Below are 19,518 nucleotides of genomic sequence, written 5' to 3'. Positions count from 1 at the left end.
AATCTACACGCACATTATTTATTAATCCCTCTCATGTAAACGGGAGGAACGTCGTTAGTCTCTCTTTTAGAGCTCTATTCACAAAAAGTGTACGCACTTTTATGTACGTAGGTAAAATGTAAACCCTAGGACCTTACTCCACTAATCACACTCGGGGCCCGATGGAGTCGCTGCAATCAGCTGTGCATCATATCTTGTTATGATAAACAAGTAAACCACATAACTAAACAATGGAAGGAATGCTGCATAAGTGGACCAATTACATAAGTGGTAAGTTAACCCTACACTGGCTGTGTGTTATTGGATATATTTCTCGTTTTAATGCTGCTAGCTAGCTAGCAACGTTAACGTTAGCCACCGGTCAGTCTTTAACTATCGGAGCACCACTTTGAATTATCTAACGTTAGCTTCTCTTTGACGTTGCTAAATTGGCGTTAATAGCTGTTTAACGAACCAGAAGTAAACCTTATTTATGTAGTCTTAACATGTAACTTTAGCGCTTTCTAATTTAGGAAGTTCTCTCCATCTGCCATTTCTAATCTGATTTAACAATTAACGTTAGCTGTTGCTAACACAACGTAAGGTTAACTCTTTCCAAGTTTATGAAGCTAACGTTAGATGACGCTGTTTTTTTTGTGACTTTTACAAATTGATTTCAAACATTGAGGCGTGAAATAAATACCCATAACGTTACTCGTTAAACAGCACTTATTAAGACCTATTTATGATGTAAACATAAATACTTGTATTTCAGGTTGGCAACCTCGTTGGTTTGTGCTTGATGGAGGAACATTGTCTTACTATGACTCTCAAGAAGATGCCTGGAAAGGTTGCAAGGGCAGCATTAAGATTTCAGTATGTGAAATCCAAGGTTGGTATATGACTCACTTGTCCTGTCTAACTGTATTTATGTCTCTCGGTGTGTGTGTGTGAGTGTGAGTGTGAGTGAGAGATTTTATTCTGCCTTTTGAATGTAGTCCTGACAATCATCTCTCCTTGTTTGCTGTTGTGCTAAATTAGTTAATTCCTCTGACTCTACACGAGTTGACCTGACCATACCAGGAGAGCAGTACTTTTACCTCAAAGCCATCAATGCAGCAGAGAGGCAGAAATGGCTGGTGGCTCTGGGAACATCCAAAGCTTGCCTTACAGACAACCGAACAAAAAGAGAAAAAGGTATTTGGATGCATGGATTTTGTTTTAGCTTCTATTTATTTTTATTTTTTTAACTTTGTTTTATTCTATTGGAAAATGTTGTAAATGTTTTGCTGTTGTTATTACAGAGCTCCATGAGAACACAGAGGCACTGAGAACTAAGATGTCAGAGCTCAGATTGTACTGTGACCTTCTTCTACAACAAGTAAACAAGATCAAGGAGAATGATGAGCTAGCAGACACAGCGGAGGTAAGGTTAAGGTTTGGATGAGCTGATGAAATAAAAGAAGCTGCTGTTGGTGTGAAGCTGCAGTATACAGTAGGGTATCCCAACTTGCAACTAGCAAGACATCATATTGTTGTGTGCTTACATTTACCTATAGACCATACAAGTGGAATATGTTATCACAAGTACATTTTCTAAAGAACAGACTGAACATGTCGGGACATTTAGGGCTATGTTGGTCAATGTGTATGTGTGTGTGTGTGTGCCCTTTTCAGACAGGAATAGGCACTGGAAACATGGTAAAGTCTACATGCACCACCTTTCTTAAGACTCTGGAGGAATGCATGCAGATAGCAAACCGTTCTTTTAGTACGGATACGGCAACACAAAGTCCACCAGGGTCTCCTCCAGTAGCAGCCATCAAACCTCAGAAGGTAAACATATGTCACCATTCATGTGTCTAATCAGATAACGTAATAGCATCTAGTAAAAACGGTACAGCTTGTTTAATTCTACATGCACCCATACATATATGACCCCCTAATGTCTTGTTTCTCCAACAGATTAAACCTGTCAATCATTTAAACCACAACCTTGGAGAAAAGTACGTTGCTTTTTTCGGTCATTATGTATTTATATTGCCGACGTTGTTTCTTCCTCACTCACTAACTGTCACACAGATGTTCAAAGTAGCACTTAGCAAAGTGAGGCAAAAATAAAATACCCATTCTCTTTGCTGTTGACACAGTAATATTTTGTTGTTAATGTTGCATTTCTGTAGCAGTAGACAAAATTGCAAATTAGATTTGCCCAAAATAACTGCATCCCAAGTTTAATTAACATTAACATTTAACATTGTGCTCTCAAATTCATTCCAGATGGAGAGATTTGTCTGAATCTTCAGGAGAAGCACTTGCACAAGACAACCAGAGCCTTGACTCCGGAGTAGAAGGGCCAGATGAGCAAGATAGACCAGAACAACATCCTTCCCCATCAGGTGAGTCAGATGTCCCAACCAGTCAGTTTTACGAGTTTCTTGAACTGAAAACCCATACTGCATTCCACAGAGGAAAGACCACACACATCAAAAGGGGCCTGGTTGTTTTGTGTACACCATCAGAACTGATGTGGATAGATTATTTCCTTTTAGTGAGCAGACAGTGATGGATGCCCAGTTACAATAATGCATTTCCCTTAGCAGTAACAATGCCTTTTTATTCAAGAGGAAGCTACTGCCGGTGATTAAAAAGAAGATGTAAATCTTTTCCAAGTTATTGTTTTGGGTTATCTATAATACATATGCTATCTCGCTGTAAATACAATCATAAATTATGTTAACTGTACTGATGAGACGTCTGTAAATAATACAGTACATAAAAGAGACCTTTCTTGTGGTATATGGTTTACATCGTGTTACATAACAATATATTACATACGTTTGGTTCAGACTTAATACAATGCATTAGTGGCATTGTTACAAACCTAAGAAAATGTAGACAGAATATTTTTACACAATTGTTTGATAGTTCAATATTAAAACAACAACTACGAGATATGAAAGAGTTAAAGAACATTTTGCTGGATTGTCATTAAGGTGTAAGTCCTTTCTGTATTGACCAAAAAGTTCCCCCAGACCAAAACAAAAAGAAGGTAATGAAAAGCATTTCACGAAGCGCAATGCTAAACCAGTTGGGTGTGGTCCCAAGTGAAACCAGTCACACCTTACCAAAACCAACTCTGATGTTGGTGACCTGTTGAGGCTTTCAGCCCATAGAAATCTGTGCAGCTATACTGTGGAAGTTTGTCATATAATTTTACTTAAACAAGGGTGAAGGATGAGCATGAGGTTTGCATTGGTGCACCCTGCAAGTGGGCAATAATAAGTCTACATGACAATTGTTTAGTTGCTGATAGCTGTTCAGTCCATTTGCTACACCCAGTCTGGTGAAAACTGGGTGTCAGACTTGCTGCAATAAACATCTTGACAAAACCATATTCTGTTTACCCCCATTGTCTGGTTACAAGCATTGCACATGTTTACTGTTTGTCTACTGCGTCACACAGACATTGATGCCACCAACGGCATCAGATCAGTCCCCGAGGGGGGAGTCGATCCTCAGTTACACGCTACCCAGGATACCTTTGAGATTGAACACTACAACCAACCAGCAGAGGGGGACGAGGAGAACGAAGCTGACGATCAGAAGGAGACAAAACAAAAGCACAAAGGGGACCAAAATCAAGAAAGGCAGGACAACAACAACAAGGGAGCCAACGCTGTCCGGCCTCGGCACCAACAGGAAGCTGTTCCAGACCAAGAAGAGGCTCAACAGGAAGGCCAGACTTCCAGAGATTCAACAGAGCCAGAAGACACAGAGCAGGTGGAAACTTTCTTCAGCACAATGAGTCACAGGTATGAAAATGCTACTCAGGAAGGTCACATCCTTTAGGACACATTTGTTACCGTATGAAGTTACTGTATGATTGTATGTGATAATTCACTATGACAGTATTAGGGTCAATCAATCTAAGCTCTGTGTAGTATTCTTGTCTTTTGAGGCACTGCACTTCTGCTGCAACGTTGGACTTAACTGCACAGTTACTTAGTTTGTGGAAATATATAAATTGTATTATCTTGTTGCACAGAATAGATATATAACAACAGGTTTGGAACATTTATACTGAATCCATTTCAAGCTGTCATTTTAAGTGTTTTATATTAGTGTGTTCTCTCTTGATCACATGGCACAGAGAGGCCCTCATCTGATATTTGGGTTTGTAAAGCTTTTTTTTGTTTCACTCTGCATTTCAATCGTATTTTACTTTCTTAAGAGCTTGGAGAGTGTTACTGAACAATTGACTAGAGTGTTTGTAATCATTTATGTAACATTTATTCACAACGTTTAAACATTATAATGCAGAAAATCATTGTCTCACTTAGCCAGTATTCAACTGCAAGATGGGAACTACAGTATGTGCATTTTGGAGTTGGTCTTTTAAAGTTGACGAGCATTGACATTAGCCCCATTAAAAAACTGTCAGATAGTTGTCAAAGTAGCAGAATAGTCTCAGGTAATGTCAAGCTCAGAATTGCATGACACTCTGTGAATCATTTCTCAGGCTTGGTTTGGACGTTTGTACCATTTTCTTTTTTTCTGTTTGAGTTGATCAAATAAAAATTGAAATGGCATTCTAATATATTCTCCTGTTTGAATCTGTTCTACTTTTTTTAGATTTAGTGATATAAGACTGGACGACGACAATGGTATCCCTACACAAGAGTTTTTGGACTCATGCTATGCAATAGTACCAGTATTAGGTAGGCCGGTCACTCTTCCCACCATTTTTCTTGTCATTTGTTTATGCTTCGTCATTCACATCATCTGTATTTAATGAGGTGGCAGCTTTTTGTCTTGGGTTCATCATCATCTGTTCATGCCGTGATTATTTCCTCCTGTACCTGAATGTCTTTCCGTGTTCTTTTCTTTGTAGCCTAACAGTCTATCTTGATAAGTTTGTTGTTAGGTCATACGTGTTCATGTGTCTGTGTGTGGCCTTGTCTGTGTGCACTACACATCCACACAGTGTACTACACATAAATACATTTAGCCACTCACAGTACACTGTGACTTACAAGACTTTAAAAACATCTTCTTTGCCAAATTTAGAGGGAATTGACAGTCTGTTGACTAAAAATAAGTTTTATCAGATTTTGTCCCAATAAATATGAGGACAGGTTGGACTAGATTTTTGATCATCTGTAACTACCTGGTGGTATGAGAGACTTACAGAGAGATTTAACAACCGGGTGATGCAGGACCCTGCTTTCTCTACATTATCCTGCCTATTATATGGTTACTTACTAAAGAAATCAATAATTTGAAACAAAAAATTGATTTAAAACTGATCCAGAGTCTATGATCAAAAGCTGCATGTATTACAGAATAGAAGACCGTGGAATGCAGAATCAAGTATTTAACAAAGCCGTGTAATAAAAAAACATGACATGGCTTTGTTGAATATTCAATTCCGATTTGTCAATTACAGCATTCTACGGTCTGTAATTTATGGCAGTCCGCTGCTATAAATGACAGACTGTTGCTATAGATGCAGTTCTGATCGTAGACTCTAGAGGACCATTTTTAAATGAATGAAATCATTTTTAAATTCCTAGTTGATTTCTTTATTAAGTAGGCATGCAATACGCAGGATAATGTAGAGTGAGCAGGTCCTCACTTCCAGCCTAGATCAATGACATGGACCCAGATACAAGTAATATCCGTTTGATATTGTGTACGCCATGCAGCATGCTTTCAGTAATGCTAAGGATCTAAGGTCGTCTAGTGTTTCACAAGCCAACATTTCCTTCCCAGCAAATCTGCAGTGAACAGGTGAAATCTTCTGAACTTGTTACACAGGGTTTCTTGCCCCGAGCTGCATTCATCACTGTCCTACATAGTAGGACACAAAACTCAGAATCCTTGCTTCATAAGGAACAAAGAAATGATCATGGATTTTCTGTTCTCAGACAAGCTGGGATCCACTGTGTTTGCGCCAGTTAAAATGGATTTTGTTGGAAATATCAAGGTGCGTGTACATGTCATTAATATGTTACCTTAAAGCAGATTTAACTGTTCAGAATTGCCTCTAAATCTTGTGGTAAACGTAGTATACCAAACGGGATAAATCAACATTAGTGCTTTACGATTTCCTATATAATATTTCAACAAGGAGATTTTCTGTATATTATACTGCTCAACTCCTTGTTTAGCTTGAAAGTCAGGCATTGGCTTGTCACTCCTCTTATCTTTGTTCTGTCATTGTACACTAAATCAAAAAACTTTTTGAGCTGTTAAAAAGTAGTACTTATAGTTTTGGTAAATCAACGTAAGAACGATGGCAGAGTATAATCAGGATTATTTCCAGTTCATGTTACAATATCAACCTGTCTTTTAACCTCGTAGAAAATTCACCAGAAGCTGATGTCAGAGCCTGACAGCTTCCCAACACTACAGTCCATCGTGCTGCATGAAGTCCAGACAGAGAATGCCCGGGTGCGTAACTCGGCCACCGAGGCTCTGCTGTGGCTTAGGCGGGGCCTGATGTTCCTTAAAGAGTTTCTCTCAGAGGTCAACGCAGGAGAGCAAGACATCCATGGAGCGCTAAGTGAGTCAGAGTTCTACAAACTAGTTAAATACGTGGGACCTAATGCATGTGCGAGATTTGTCATGTTCTGTCTCTTCTCTCACCCAGATAATGCCTATGGAAAGACCCTTCGGCAGTACCACGGATGGGTCGTGCGAGGCGTTTTTGCTGTACGTATTTCTTACTCTCACCAATGCTCCCCCCCCCCCCCTTCTTGAGGTTCATCTGTTCCAGGAGTGTGACCGTTGGATGCTTCTATTTCCCCAGTTGGCGCTGAGAGCTGCGCCGTCTTATCAAAGTTTCGCCGCTGCCTTAGTGTCGAGAGCGGGCGACGAGCTGAAGGGCGGCTTTACCAGCGGTGTGCACCGGGACCTGGGATTGTACCTGCCTGCCATGGAAAAGCAGCTGGCCATCCTAGATGCACTATATGAAGAATACAACCTGGAGTCTGATGAAGTGGTGTGAAATTTGGAACAGAGAGAGGAAGGAAAAAAACCTGACCCCAGGGGCAGTAGTGCTTGACCGCTAAAGGAGGGTGCCCGATGTATAAGGTACATCTTGTGAACAGAATAATTGAGCGTGTCAGTGTGAGGTGTTTTCAGTGGTTGTTAAACTCTAGGACAGTGGAGGGTTGAGGTTTGAAGAAGGTATTAATGTCTGTATGTAGGAGTAAGCATTAACAATTTGGACATTATTGACAAAATGTAGTTTCTAGGTCTTGTTTAAAAGACCATTGAAGGGGTAGGTTTTTATTTTTTAGCCCTGTTATGCAGAATCCAGCCATAATGATTCATTTGTTTTCGGTGCACACTGTGGCTGTGTATTTTTTTTTTTTTGTGTGTGTGTGTGTGTGTGTGTGTGTACAGGCCCATAACTACAAGTAATTTGGTTCTAGTGATTTCCCTGGTCAAACATTTGTGATTTCTACCAAATTTTAAATCAAGATTGTCCTATTTCTTCAGATTCACAAAACAGGGTCATACTTAAAACTAACACAAAGCATTATTTGGACAACAACTATGTCAGATAGTTCCCCTGCCTAATATGTACGTAATGGAGCTGCATACTAACTAACTTTTAGCATTCTGGCTAAAAAACAAAAAAGGTAATTGCGCTGACTGTTGATTTTAGGAAATGATGTTAGATGTCTATTCGCCTTTCCCTGCAAATGTAATATAAATGCCATAGTATGACAATTTTTTTTGTTTTTCATCGCTAACATGTTATGAGCAATTGCTGTAGAGACTTTCCGTGGGACCAAAAAGGAGCTATCATGTGAATGGCTTTAGCCTCTGCTGCCTACAGTACCACAACACACAAGAATGAAATGATACAGTGTAGCTGTAAGTACTGACAACTGCTGAATACTTCAGTGGACATCCTCTGCACAAAGCCAATGCATAGAATGCATTTCCAAAATGTATATTTATTAAGTCTTAAGTTATAAAGTTCACATTATTATCATGGGGACCAGCTCAGTCCAGCTTTTGTATGGACATTTGTACACAGAGCATGTTTATGGATTGCATGGTTTTATGTAATAAGTCATATAGGTGCCAATGGAAACTGAATAGGCCAAGGACTTGAATTAACAAAGTTAATAAATAATCCTGAAAGGGATAGATGAAATGTTAAATTACATTGCTTCTCATTTATCTCTGTACTGATAATGAACAGGGACATTCAGCTACTACAGATGTCATCTCGCCCATGCACTGACCAGACGTAGTTATTATTTTATGATGTCAACTCAACAATGATATGAGTGGTAGGACTCCACCTCCCATCAGAACAAAGCAGGAACATTAACATGGGGCTTTTCTTTTATTTACCAAGACTGACGTACCACATAGTATTTACCACAACTTTATTCTCACTTGTCTTTTGTGTTTACAGGGTGGCATACAGTAATAATTCTTAGAGTAAGTCCTTTGCAACAGGTTTACATCACTGCAATGGCCTGTTTTCTTGTCAAGTGTTGATCCTGAGAATATTCCATTGTAACATTGCAAACATTTAATTTTTTTTGTATGACTGTATATAAGATGCTATTTGATTTTTACATAATAAATAATTAAGTTGTCTTAGTGTGTTTCCTGTCCTGTTATAGTCAAATATGTTATTAATAGATTATATTTTGTATCAGTTAATGTTAAGGCCAACCTTGGTGACTTTAATGTTGAGTATGTAATTGATTCTCATCCCTTTACATTTCACTAGCTGAACAAATAAATGAGTTAGCAAAAGATAGTAAATCTGCGCAGGTGTTTGGTTAAACTACAGTGACACTGAGCTTAAATAACGCCGTTGCAAACTTTGCTGTGAGTGTTTTGCTTGTGCAGCAGTTGTGTCCTCTGTCAGGACCACAGCACCCTGCACACCAGCCATTCCCGCTTATAGGTCAGGGACTTTCACTCCGCTTGGACCAACAGCGGGGTACCTCCTTGCTTCCTGTCCCCGTGGCCTCCATTGTATCTCCTCTTCTGCAACAGCTGTAACGCTGCACCACCAGGCCTGCACTAAAATAAGCCCATTTGTTGGAAAAAAAAGTTTTGGATTTCAGTTCATCAACTTATTACCTGGTAGAGCTCAAATTAAATCCTGCTTCATACAAATTTAACTCTATGACATTGTCTTTGAGATGAAAAATCAATAATAATAAAAAATCCATAACAGCTGTTAGTTCAAGTATTTATACCAAATTCAATTTTACTTGTAGTGTCGAATCGTGACAGATGTTATCTCAGGACACTTTACAGAGTAGGTCTAGGCCACAATCTATAATTCAAGAGAACTGGTCAAAGTTCACGAACTCCACAAATGGAGCACAAATCTTTTTATTACCGAGCAGTAGAATCAGCTCGGCCACATCTTCTCCAGCAACATTTAGTGCTTTACTGAGACATCTGTGGTACAAATCTGATTGGCCTGGTCAGGGGAATGCACATGATGGAATAAATACGCCAAGGTAAGCTTTTACTCAGGGCATCTCTGCAGACAAATTGTCCTGATGTGATTTAGAAAAGAAAAATGGCATGCTAATAGAGTTATAAGGTTGCGTCCAGACTCAAACATCTCTGCTGCAACACTGGCTGGCTGCCCGTGCCCAAGCTGTATCACTGTGCCTCATCTTCAGGCACAGACTCAGCTCTGAGGGGGCTTTATCGAGACAGAATGACAAGCTGAAAAACATTGTCATGTCTGAGAAAACAGCAAGATTCACTGTGTGGTCTGGTAACTATTAAGTGTTACGCTGCACTTTGCAAGGAGCTGCTGACAGCCTCTTTTTTCCACTTGATAGATATCTGCTTCTTCTTTTCTTTTTTTTTACAGTGAGTGCTCTGAAAGAACATCAATAGCATCTCTTTCGCTGTCTTTAGGCTTTTTGCACAGCCTCCCAATCACTGTCACCACTTGCTCACAACACACAGCAAGCAAAGCTGCTGACAAACCCCGGACCGAAGTTTAAAGATGCTGTTGTGTGCTAAGACAGAGTGGAAAGCTTTGAATGATTTAAATTACTGTTTTATTTCTTTTTTAAATGATCAACAACTGCAGTATAAATCATCTCAGAGCAATGAAACAAAATGAGCGTTCACTATCCCAGTCACAGTGCATAATATATTTAATTAAGCCTTACAGTACGTTACCACATGCATGTTATGTTTCAGCATTGTTGTGCACACACAGTAGATGATACAGCACAGCAGCACAGGCAGCACATTCAACACAGTTTCCAAAAGGGATTTTAGCTTTTGTGCATGGCACCGTTCATCACTTCATCATATTTGATGTGTCATACATACAGTACTTAGCAACACTCTGGGCAGAGCAAGACTGATATTTCTTAAGACACCTGCTACGCTGATGAATGCAATGATTTACAAAACAGAAGCGTGGAAGCGTTTCACAATCATTGGCATGGTATCACAAGCATGCGGAGACGATATAGTAACAGTCTTTATCTTTTGATTCCTTTTTTTTTTTTTTTACAGAAGAACCACTTTATATAACACCTGACTACATCTATGTATGGCTGAGAACAGGTCATCCTTGGCACTGTGACTCATACAGTAGCTTATGGAAAATGTTAGCTTTTATCAGCAAAGTCATTTTCACCATTGGTGCCCAACACACAGCACAGTCCATCTACACTGTTAAGTCTACTGTTGAGTTTTTGTGTTGCTGTTTATACTGTAAGACAGAAAGACTGGATAAAGAGGTATTAGAGTAAATACAGTAATGACATAGAACAGACTGGAATTGAAATTCCCCTCCTTTAGCAGCTACAGACTATCCCAGCCTTTCCTGTGCAGTGAGACAATTAAGAACAAAACAGTTTCAAGCCTTCATGTACAGTATATTTCATTTCTCACTGAAGCGCAGTGCTGGGAAGAAACTCGGGTTATCTGTGTGCTTCAGCATACAGTCACAGCCATTCAGTTTACAAAGAGAGTAGTAGGGGTTGCCTTTGAAAGGTGCTGTGTGGAGCTACATTACCTGTTGGTTCCTGAGAATTCTTTTTGGATTTATGAAACCTTGTCCAGACTGAATGTCCCTGTCAAGCACAGTACCTCCACAAGATGATGAGGCCAAGTCGGCCTCTGAAGTGTGGCCACCCGGTATAACAGTCTCAGTCAAATATTACAAGTGCATAATTCATGCCTGTCTATCTCCATCCCTAACCATAAATATTGATTGTACTATATGCCTGGTTTTTACCTTTTACAACTTTAAAATCCTTGATGTAATATTGAGACTACAAAGTACGAGCCTTGTGGCAATAATAAGTAAAGTGATGGGTTTCATGCTCGGATAATGACAGCTGTTGTCATGGTCTCAGTAATCCCAGGCTCATGCAAATACTGTGCACTGTCGTTGACGCAGCAGTAGAATACCTGAGGCCATGGCTCTGGATGTCCTACTGCCTCTCTTTCTCAACAGTTACTGGGTCAAGATTAATACGCTTCTGGCCTGGCTACTGCTCCTCTGCAACATCTCCCACCGGCACTTAATTAAGTCTTGGCTGTCACAAAACTGTTGCATCCAGAGGCTGATTCATGGTAAGGAGAACAGTCTTAAGTCCTGCTTGCAAAGACTGATTCCAGTTGTCCTGTGCATTTCCTATGTGTGGGTGAAGGTTATGTCACTTCCACTGACCCGACTATAACTCCTGGGAGCTACGTGGCATCTCAGCAGCAATACAAATGAGTTATATTTATATATACGTATGTTTCGTTTTTTTCTTTCATCAGTGGAATCAGTGGCTGCCTCTACGTTCACACTCTCTTGCTTGGAGCATTATTGTTCTTTTTTTCCATGAAAATATTCCAAATAACACAAAGAGGATCCCGCTGCACTGTACAGCTTCCTGCTCAAGTGAAGTACTTGCAGTTTGTGGAGTCAATAACACAGTATGGTGTGCACTTGAGGTGACCATAGGACCTGCGAATAACATGGGAAACAAAAACCCTTCGCTCAGTTTAACATGTCAACAAAACCCTTCTCACTTTTGTCATCATATAGTTGTATACGGTGCTTACCCTGGAAGATATGAATTACATGTCTGGTATCCAAAGTCCTTTCCATCACACTCCTCAGCCCCCTCATAGCGGTATCCATCTCCACAGTAAGCGTGTTTACACTCTGTGGAAAGGAGAGACAGCAGAGGTGGAGAGGTCAAGTTTTATGTGCACAGCAAAGTACAACTAAGGAGCTATGATAGACCACCTCATGTGGACATGTGACTTACTAACACAGCCGTCAGTGACAACTCTGTTTTTGTCATCACACTCCTCCGCGCTGGAAATCTGCACAATTCCGTCACCACAGTAACCTTCATCATCTGGTGCATTTTCCATGGACTGGAACGGTGTCAACTGGAATGGAAAAGTCTTTTACAGAGTTTTAAAAAGTTGAAAAAATAAAAATAAAAAAATCAACATGTGTATAACAAGATGAAATAATCTGATTTCCTTGCATGCAACGGTACCTGGATTGGCAGCCAGCCATCAATGTCTTTGAAATAGAGAGATCTCTGGTCTTTGCGGAATGCCAGAGCATTATCTGTGTGAAGGCGCTCCAGTTCTTCCTCATTGCTTACAACGAAAATCTGAAAGAAAAGCAAAGTGAGGAAATTGACTGTCATGTTTTCAATATTTAGTGCATTTGGAATTATGTGGTTGGTGCAATGGAGTGCAATGTTGAGAATGTAATCTTAGCAGTGTGTGTCTCAGAGCAATATTCATGCCCTCAGTAGGCCTACTTTTATCTCTCATAATTTTCTATATTTGAACAATTAACTCAAAAGTTATTAAACTCCAATAAACCCCCGGGTTTGTGAAAATAGCATCTACTACATTTTATGAAAACTAACTAACCACTTAACATTGTTGAAACATAATTGTGATTGGAGTTGCATTTTTCTTTCAGTAATGTTTCAAAGTGCATTACAAAATACTCTTTGCTTTTGACAAAACTATTCATTCCTCACCGCCGGTACTTTGGGATAGTTTCCTCTAGAAGGATAATCATCAAATGGAGAATTACTGAGAGGGCTGCAGCTACACTTTCCAGGAGGCCCTGGTGGACCACGTGCACCCTTTGTTCCAACCATGTATAGTCCTAAACATAACCAGAGAGGAGAAAATATTGTATGAAAAAGACATAAAACAAGTTTCAAGTAACTAAAGTGAGGAGCTAAGATGAAGTGTCGCTGAGATTAAAGTCTACACAGCTGATAGAAATACAGTATGCCATGAAATGTAGTATCTTTGATTCATCTATCAAGAAGCAAACGCAATTGACTCAGAAACCTGATCAAGATTACAGATGTCACGTTATCTGGTGACATAATATTTGTAAAACTGCGAGGGGGGCTCGCCATCTGTGAATCCATTTTTAGGCACATGATGTCAAGACAACCTTCATCTTGGGAGATAAAGTTTCTCTGGTGCTAAATAAGACTGCCGGTGTTACCTCTAGACACTGGTCTAAAGTGTGCTTCCATCTGCTGACACAGGTGCATCTCACACCAGAAGCACAGCTTTTCACACACTCTCAGAGAATGTGCAGAGCCCCACACAAATCAGTCCATTTAAAGGGGTCATAGGTAAATTCATGCACTGACTGAACAAGTCTTTTTAAGTTAGCATACTCAAGAGTTTTAGGTAGACCTTCTTACCTGTGGCAGGTGAACCAGGAGGACCAGGGTGACCCGAAATCCCCTGAGGGCCTGCAGGTCCCATAGGACCAACGCTGCCCGTGTCTCCTTTCCATCCCTGAAACACGATCAAAATATAACACAAGGTGGTCTTGTTTTAAACGTTTCTTTACATAGTGTTTCAGTGATCAAAAGGTTTACAACTAATGCTCAATCCTGAGCGTTCAATAAGACATTTTGGGCATAGAAAAGTATTTTTTATGAGTGCACATGAATTAGATTTGGAAGAGAAATCACAGAAATTACAGTTTCATTTGAGCAACACAAATCTAATGTAACAACGCAATCAAAATGTCACATGTCCACGGACTCCTCACCTGCTTGCCTCTCTTCCCTGGTCGGCCAGTGGGTCCTCTGTTTCCTGAGATCCCAGGTTCTCCTTTTGTACCCATTTCACCCTGCACAACAAATCAGATTGACTCAACATTCAAATTAGTCAGATTAGGAAAGTTGTATGCCTGCAGAACAAATTCAAAATGTGTTTCTCACTTTCTGTCCAAGCATTCCTGGGAAACCCATCCCACCCTGTAGATAAAGAACAGTACATTATAATATCAAGTTAGATTACATACAGCAGAAATACACTAGTACTGCTTCTTTGCATCAACCCTACTGATAAACTCTGCCAACCTTGTCTCCTTTTACTCCACTTTGACCGCGATCGCCTCGGGAACCCTGACGGAGCAGATTACAGTGTGTTATGTCACATTAGGGCTATATGAAAAAGAGATGTTATCCTATTGCACTTTATCCTATTGCATTTTACACTGAATGATAATTAGCAAAACTGTTCCATACCTTTTCCCCTTTATAACCAGGTAAACCCTAGAATCGAACATAAAAACATCCAAGATTAAAAAAAGACAATTTCCATTATAGACAGAAAACCAGTTGATCTGAGTGGATGGCTGATCAATAATGCAATATCTACATTACTGTTATCAGCAACCATTCCTCCAATGTTCCAAAAACATGCTGTTCACTAATCTGACATCGTTTTAAAAATGTAACTGAGCAAACACTGGAGAACCCTTTTGCAATATGTAGGCACTTAATGTAATCCGCCCTGGTTAAAAAAAACAATGGAACTGATCTCAGCTGGTGTTCTGTCTGTATTGGAGTGCAATGGAAATTTCTAAGAGACACCAAACTTTTGACCGGTATTGTGTATATATAGTTCATATGTATCTCATACCCTTGGCCCAATTGGTCCTCTAGCTCCGGGCAAACCCATCAGCCCTGGGTCACCTTTCTCACCCTGACACACAAAAAAACATTCAGAATAAGACAAATGTAGATTGGCTTCATTTATCGAGACACCAACCCAAATATCACCAACACCCCAAATCAGAAATGAAATGTTCAGACTTTGGATTTAAGGTTCTTTTATACTATTTAAACCAAGCATTTATGTAGAAAAGGTTGTTACATAACAGAAGTCACAACACACATCATAACTAACACTCATCTACCCTACCTTGTATTGGCACTTACTGGTCTCATCTCATGCCATATTTTATATCATCTACATTATGAGGTCTGACTTACTCACTTTGGGCCCACTTGGTCCAGGCCATCCAGCTGGTCCTTCTTTCCCAGGAAGTCCAATAGGACCTGTCCGACCCTGACGGGAGACATCACTTTTAACACGTGATCTCAAATATAGAAATACCCAATTAAACAATTACTGTCACAGCTGCAGTAATCTGATTTTGAAATCAGGACTTCTTAAAAAAAAAAAAAAAAAATCTAAGTGCAGGATTTGCTGTATAAGCTGACAGCCTGCTTACTACAGTATTTATCAAACACTGCTGCACATGTAGGGGGAGAATGACTCCAACGAGCCCTGTCACTTTGCTCTCTTTAATTAAATGATGGGCTGTATATAGAACAAGAGCCCGTGCTTGTGGGAAATAAAATGATTTACGACCTGGCTGAAGCACTAAGCTAAATTGCACCGCAGTGCTGCAAAGCTGCTCAGTCAGGCCACCAGCCAGGGAGGCTCTCCCACTGGGACGCTTTTGCTGCTCAACCACAGCAACGGATCATTTAAGGAGGTCAGTTCTCTTCTGCCAGCCCTAATCACACAGTGCTCTGGGCTTTCAATAAAGCTGTGTGGGCTTGATCCTTCTGTTCTAATAGAAAGGGAGGGCCATCTGACAGTGAGGCCTGATGCTGGATGTCTTTGAGTGGTCAATACTGAGGCGATATATGCTTCCTTACAATGAGTAGGAGACCATCCCTCTGCCATCAAAACAGCCTGTCTCAGCAGCTCTGCATCCATTGCATCCTGTCAGTGTGTCTGTGCTGTCTCCTGTCAAGGTTGAACATGCTCACAATTCCTTGATATACACATCCAGGCAATGGCAGCACTCTGAGTTAGAGCTAGTGAGCGAGGGTAGACACTGTATCTCATATTTGATTAAATCCACTTAGCGGAGAATATGGAGTGATTAATGAAGACTCTCACCTTTTGCCCAGGTCTTCCAATTTCTCCCTGACAACAGGATGCGGATGAGGGGACAAAGAGAGTAGCTATTTAATACACTTCCAGCAAGCATCTTTCAGTCAATTAAACATGAGCTTACAAAATAACGGGTAGTTGGTAAAATGTATAATGAGCTACATAAATGAGATGAGACTAAAACATTGGGGAAGTGAACTGCTTACCCTTTCTCCTTTAGGCCCTCCTATCCCAGGTAATCCAGGTGGACCCTGGCGGTCATAATACACACCACAAATAAGCCATTGCTCATAAATCTCAGAGATATCTACCTAAATTACTTTTATTATCCACAACATCCTACCACAAAGTCATGTCTGCTTCTCGGAGCCCACAGATGCAGTTTCAATTAGTTAAAAGCTGAGTGGCCATTATTGATTTCAAAGTGCCTTGTGGGTCTTTTTTTATATAAACTGAAATGGTGCGGCAGTCCAGCTGGTGTTGTACAACCTGAGATGAGCAAAGCTTTACCAAACATTTGTTAAATCTGCCTTTTGCTTATCAAATGCTGGGCTAACAGAGAACAAGGTATAATATTGACCCAAAATGTCTTTACATCTTTCATCACCAGAGTACACAAACATACAGGCACATGCTTGAGTTGGTAATCCCTGGAATTTACGCGACCCAGTACCCCTTTCCAGGCAGACAGCTCTTCGGACAGTTTCTGAGAATGATGTGTGGGGCACTGGCAGCCAGTGGAAAAAAGCTATTTGTGTCTGAGCTAAATGAAGGGCGTTAATGGGCCACTGTGTTGCATGGGCCAGAGAAATCCCCATCTCCTGCTTAGCAGGAACTCTCAAGTTGGAGAGGAGATGGAGATGATACGTCGTTGGAGTACTGATTCTTAACACCTTGAAACACCAGAGACAGTCTGTGATTTAGCCATCTATCTTGACAGTGAATAATACTTAAGTCAGATTGTGGGAGGTGTGCTGGGATGGCGTAATGATGCTAATGCCAGATCTGCAGTACATTATTCATGCTTTGATAACCATGATGTTTGGAAAAAGACTGGATCCTACCTGCGGGCCAGGGGGACCAGCAGGCCCACGGGGACCTGGGACACAGGCATAACCGTTGTCCTCGTTGCCCCGCTCTGACTCCCCACCATTATTTGAAATGTCTTCATTCTGTAAAATGAAAATGAAAATTCTGTGTTTCTTGTACAGCTTTGACAAAGTATGAAATTCATCCCATTCTTGACATGACAATTTAAACTCCACCATCTGAGTGTTTTCATGGTATTATTTGGGGGTCAAAAGGCAGTTAAGTGTGGGGCAGTTTGGAAATCGCCCAAGGATATCAAATATCAGATATTCCACAATAGAAAGTCACATGACTTTGACTCACATGAGTGTGGCGGCGCCAAAGTGAAGGGGGTGGAGGAAACAGTGGGGGTGGAGGCAGATTCAGTAAACAGCATGGGCTGAATCTTCTCTGCTGCTCCTGGGATCTAAGAGCTGTGCAAGGTGGGCATGCAGTCAGTCACACAGGCGATGATGCCAAGTGTCAAAATCAGAAGAAGACAGTCAGACAGGGTCATGTTTGTTGTCTTCTGCAACAACTGAATATCAAACCTCTTCATCAACATTATGCTATGACACATGAACATGCAAAGGCAACTATGACACATACAATGTGACATGTTGCCAACAACTATCCCACACATACAGTCAGAATTGGACAAGTCAGAGAGGTTAGAACATGCAGGAGCAGCATTAAGCAAAAGGGAAACAGGTGCAAACTATCAAATCATTACACCCATCCAGCAGAGTTCCTAGAGCTGGACACAGATATGAAGTGCCTGTGCCTCGCACTGAAGGACTGGAGCTGGTCTTGCTATTTATAGAGGCATTTCCAGTCTACCTCATGGGGGACAAGAAAATAAAAACAAGTGTATTTTACAAAGATAACAAGCTTGAAATTAATCCCAAAACTAGACATTTAGTTTCCATGCTTTTACAGTCTGACTCCCTCAACACCTGTGCATGAACAGTACTGTATGTACAGTACAATACAGTACAGTATAGTACAGTACACACATACACACACACACACGCTCAAGCACAGGATTACAATATTTTTACCTGCTGGAAATGAAACAAAGCTATCCAGAAAAGAGGATTGAGCCAGGCCATAACAAAACCACAGCGGCAGATACAGTCCAAGTGTTAGAAGAGTCATGCTGCTCCAGATAGTTGCCTGACTTTATTTCTAAGCCACAGCAGCCCTGACACGCTGCCTTTCTCTCTCCCTCTCTCCTCACTGTCCTCTCCCTATACTCCCCTCCCTCTCTGCTCCGTCTCCTTTACGCCGTCAGAAGAGGGTACGCCGACCAATGCCCATTAAATCTTTCCTCTGCATCAGTGTGCGCTAAAATTACAGGAGACAGCCTGCCAGTTGCTTCGAGTGCCAATATTAGATCTCTACTACTGCTGGGGGTGCGTTTTATTGTTTCCACTCCTCTTACAGGGGGACTTATCATGACTAACCTTCAGTGGGCTTTCCTGCAAGAGCTTCAAATAGGATTCTACATGCGGTGTCATTAGTGCATCCTGAGACGACTTTCATTAGTTTATCTGGTTATATGTAATTATTAGTCCATCTTTTTGTATGCAATACAGGTGCATCCCAGTGTGCATTGTGGTGTCCATTTAGTCCAGGCCAGATTGGTTTTTAAAGTGAGATTGACTGTCCCACAAAATTAAGTGCCTGCATTTCCGAGGAGGATTTGTGGGATGTGAGAGTTATAAAAACATTGGAAATGCAAGGGATATTAATTAACATTTTAACTGTAATGATATGAAAATGATATAGTTTGCATCGACTTCAAGAGTGGACAAAATGTACCATTTAAGTTGGCAGGAGATTGTGAGAAAAGAATGCAAGTTGATATAAACTACTAACAAACACAAATTTAATAAAACAATCAAACTCTGCACTAAATCACAAAATATGTAGACATTGCATGAGTGTCACTGCTGCTAGAAACCCTCTGTTCAAGGACAGAGGAATGAATATGCAATTTTGACAAATCTGTGTTCTTTAGCACCTAATTGACCATAAAGTGAAATTATTACTTTCCCAGCTATTTAATAGGCTAATGGTCTATACACTGTACTTTATGTATAATAATACAGTGGTGTGAAAAAGTGTTTGCCCGCTTCCTCATTTCCTATTCCTTTGCGTTTGTCACACTTAAGTGTTTCGGAACATCAAACCAATTTAAACAATAGTCAAGGACAACACAAGTAAACACAAAAT

At 40.5% G+C, this 19,518-nt stretch overlaps 2 protein-coding genes across 3 annotated transcripts; one reads left to right on the top strand and one right to left on the bottom strand.

Annotated features, from left to right (window-relative positions):
• Nucleotides 1-28: 28 nt before the first annotated feature.
• Nucleotides 29-8,601, top strand: plekha8 (pleckstrin homology domain containing, family A (phosphoinositide binding specific) member 8). The gene is made up of 13 exons (XM_034874669.1): nucleotides 29-270; nucleotides 755-871; nucleotides 1,021-1,176; nucleotides 1,284-1,405; nucleotides 1,657-1,815; nucleotides 1,945-1,985; nucleotides 2,260-2,378; nucleotides 3,446-3,794; nucleotides 4,615-4,700; nucleotides 5,910-5,968; nucleotides 6,346-6,547; nucleotides 6,635-6,696; nucleotides 6,794-8,601. Exons 1-13 carry the CDS (start codon nucleotides 231-233, stop codon nucleotides 6,989-6,991), a joined length of 1,710 nt encoding a protein of 569 aa, XP_034730560.1. The 5' UTR covers nucleotides 29-230; the 3' UTR covers nucleotides 6,992-8,601.
• Nucleotides 8,602-10,034: 1,433 nt separating this feature from the next.
• colq (collagen-like tail subunit (single strand of homotrimer) of asymmetric acetylcholinesterase) lies at nucleotides 10,035-19,021 on the bottom strand. Of its 2 annotated transcripts, none has more exons than XM_034874678.1 (17): nucleotides 18,342-19,021; nucleotides 17,605-17,714; nucleotides 17,277-17,384; nucleotides 16,419-16,463; nucleotides 16,219-16,245; nucleotides 15,301-15,372; nucleotides 14,944-15,006; nucleotides 14,547-14,573; nucleotides 14,379-14,423; nucleotides 14,238-14,273; nucleotides 14,066-14,146; nucleotides 13,710-13,806; nucleotides 13,020-13,150; nucleotides 12,519-12,638; nucleotides 12,279-12,405; nucleotides 12,070-12,172; nucleotides 10,035-11,971 (listed from the first exon to the last, which is right to left on the bottom strand). In XM_034874678.1, the coding sequence occupies exons 1-17, from the start codon at nucleotides 18,436-18,438 to the stop codon at nucleotides 11,902-11,904; spliced, it is 1,359 nt and encodes a 452-aa protein (XP_034730569.1). In that variant the 5' UTR covers nucleotides 18,439-19,021; the 3' UTR covers nucleotides 10,035-11,901. The 2 variants fall into 2 exon arrangements, with proteins under 2 accessions (XP_034730569.1, XP_034730568.1); XM_034874677.1 differs by having other exon boundaries at nucleotides 12,279-12,420; nucleotides 18,342-19,020.
• Nucleotides 19,022-19,518: the final 497 nt, after the last annotated feature.

Source organism: Etheostoma cragini, chromosome 6 (genome assembly GCF_013103735.1).
Source record: "Etheostoma cragini isolate CJK2018 chromosome 6, CSU_Ecrag_1.0, whole genome shotgun sequence".
Taxonomy (NCBI): domain Eukaryota; kingdom Metazoa; phylum Chordata; class Actinopteri; order Perciformes; family Percidae; genus Etheostoma; species Etheostoma cragini.
This window is presented reverse-complemented; position numbering and strand designations above follow the sequence as displayed.

Coding starts and splice junctions, on each gene's coding strand:
- plekha8 (XM_034874669.1), top strand. CDS start 231: ATGGAAGGAATGCTGCATAAGTGGACCAATTACATAAGTG. Junction 1,816..1,944: donor CAGCCATCAAACCTCAGAAG/GTAAACATATGT, acceptor TTTCTCCAACAG/ATTAAACCTGTCAATCATTT. Junction 1,986..2,259: donor AACCACAACCTTGGAGAAAA/GTACGTTGCTTT, acceptor AATTCATTCCAG/ATGGAGAGATTTGTCTGAAT.
- colq (XM_034874677.1), bottom strand. CDS start 18,438: ATGACTCTTCTAACACTTGGACTGTATCTGCCGCTGTGGTTTTGTTAT. Junction 17,715..18,341: donor CTTTGTTTCATTTCCAGCAG/GTAAAAATATTG, acceptor CACCTTGCACAG/CTCTTAGATCCCAGGAGCAG. Junction 11,972..12,069: donor TGTAATTCATATCTTCCAGG/GTAAGCACCGTA, acceptor TGTTATTCGCAG/GTCCTATGGTCACCTCAAGT.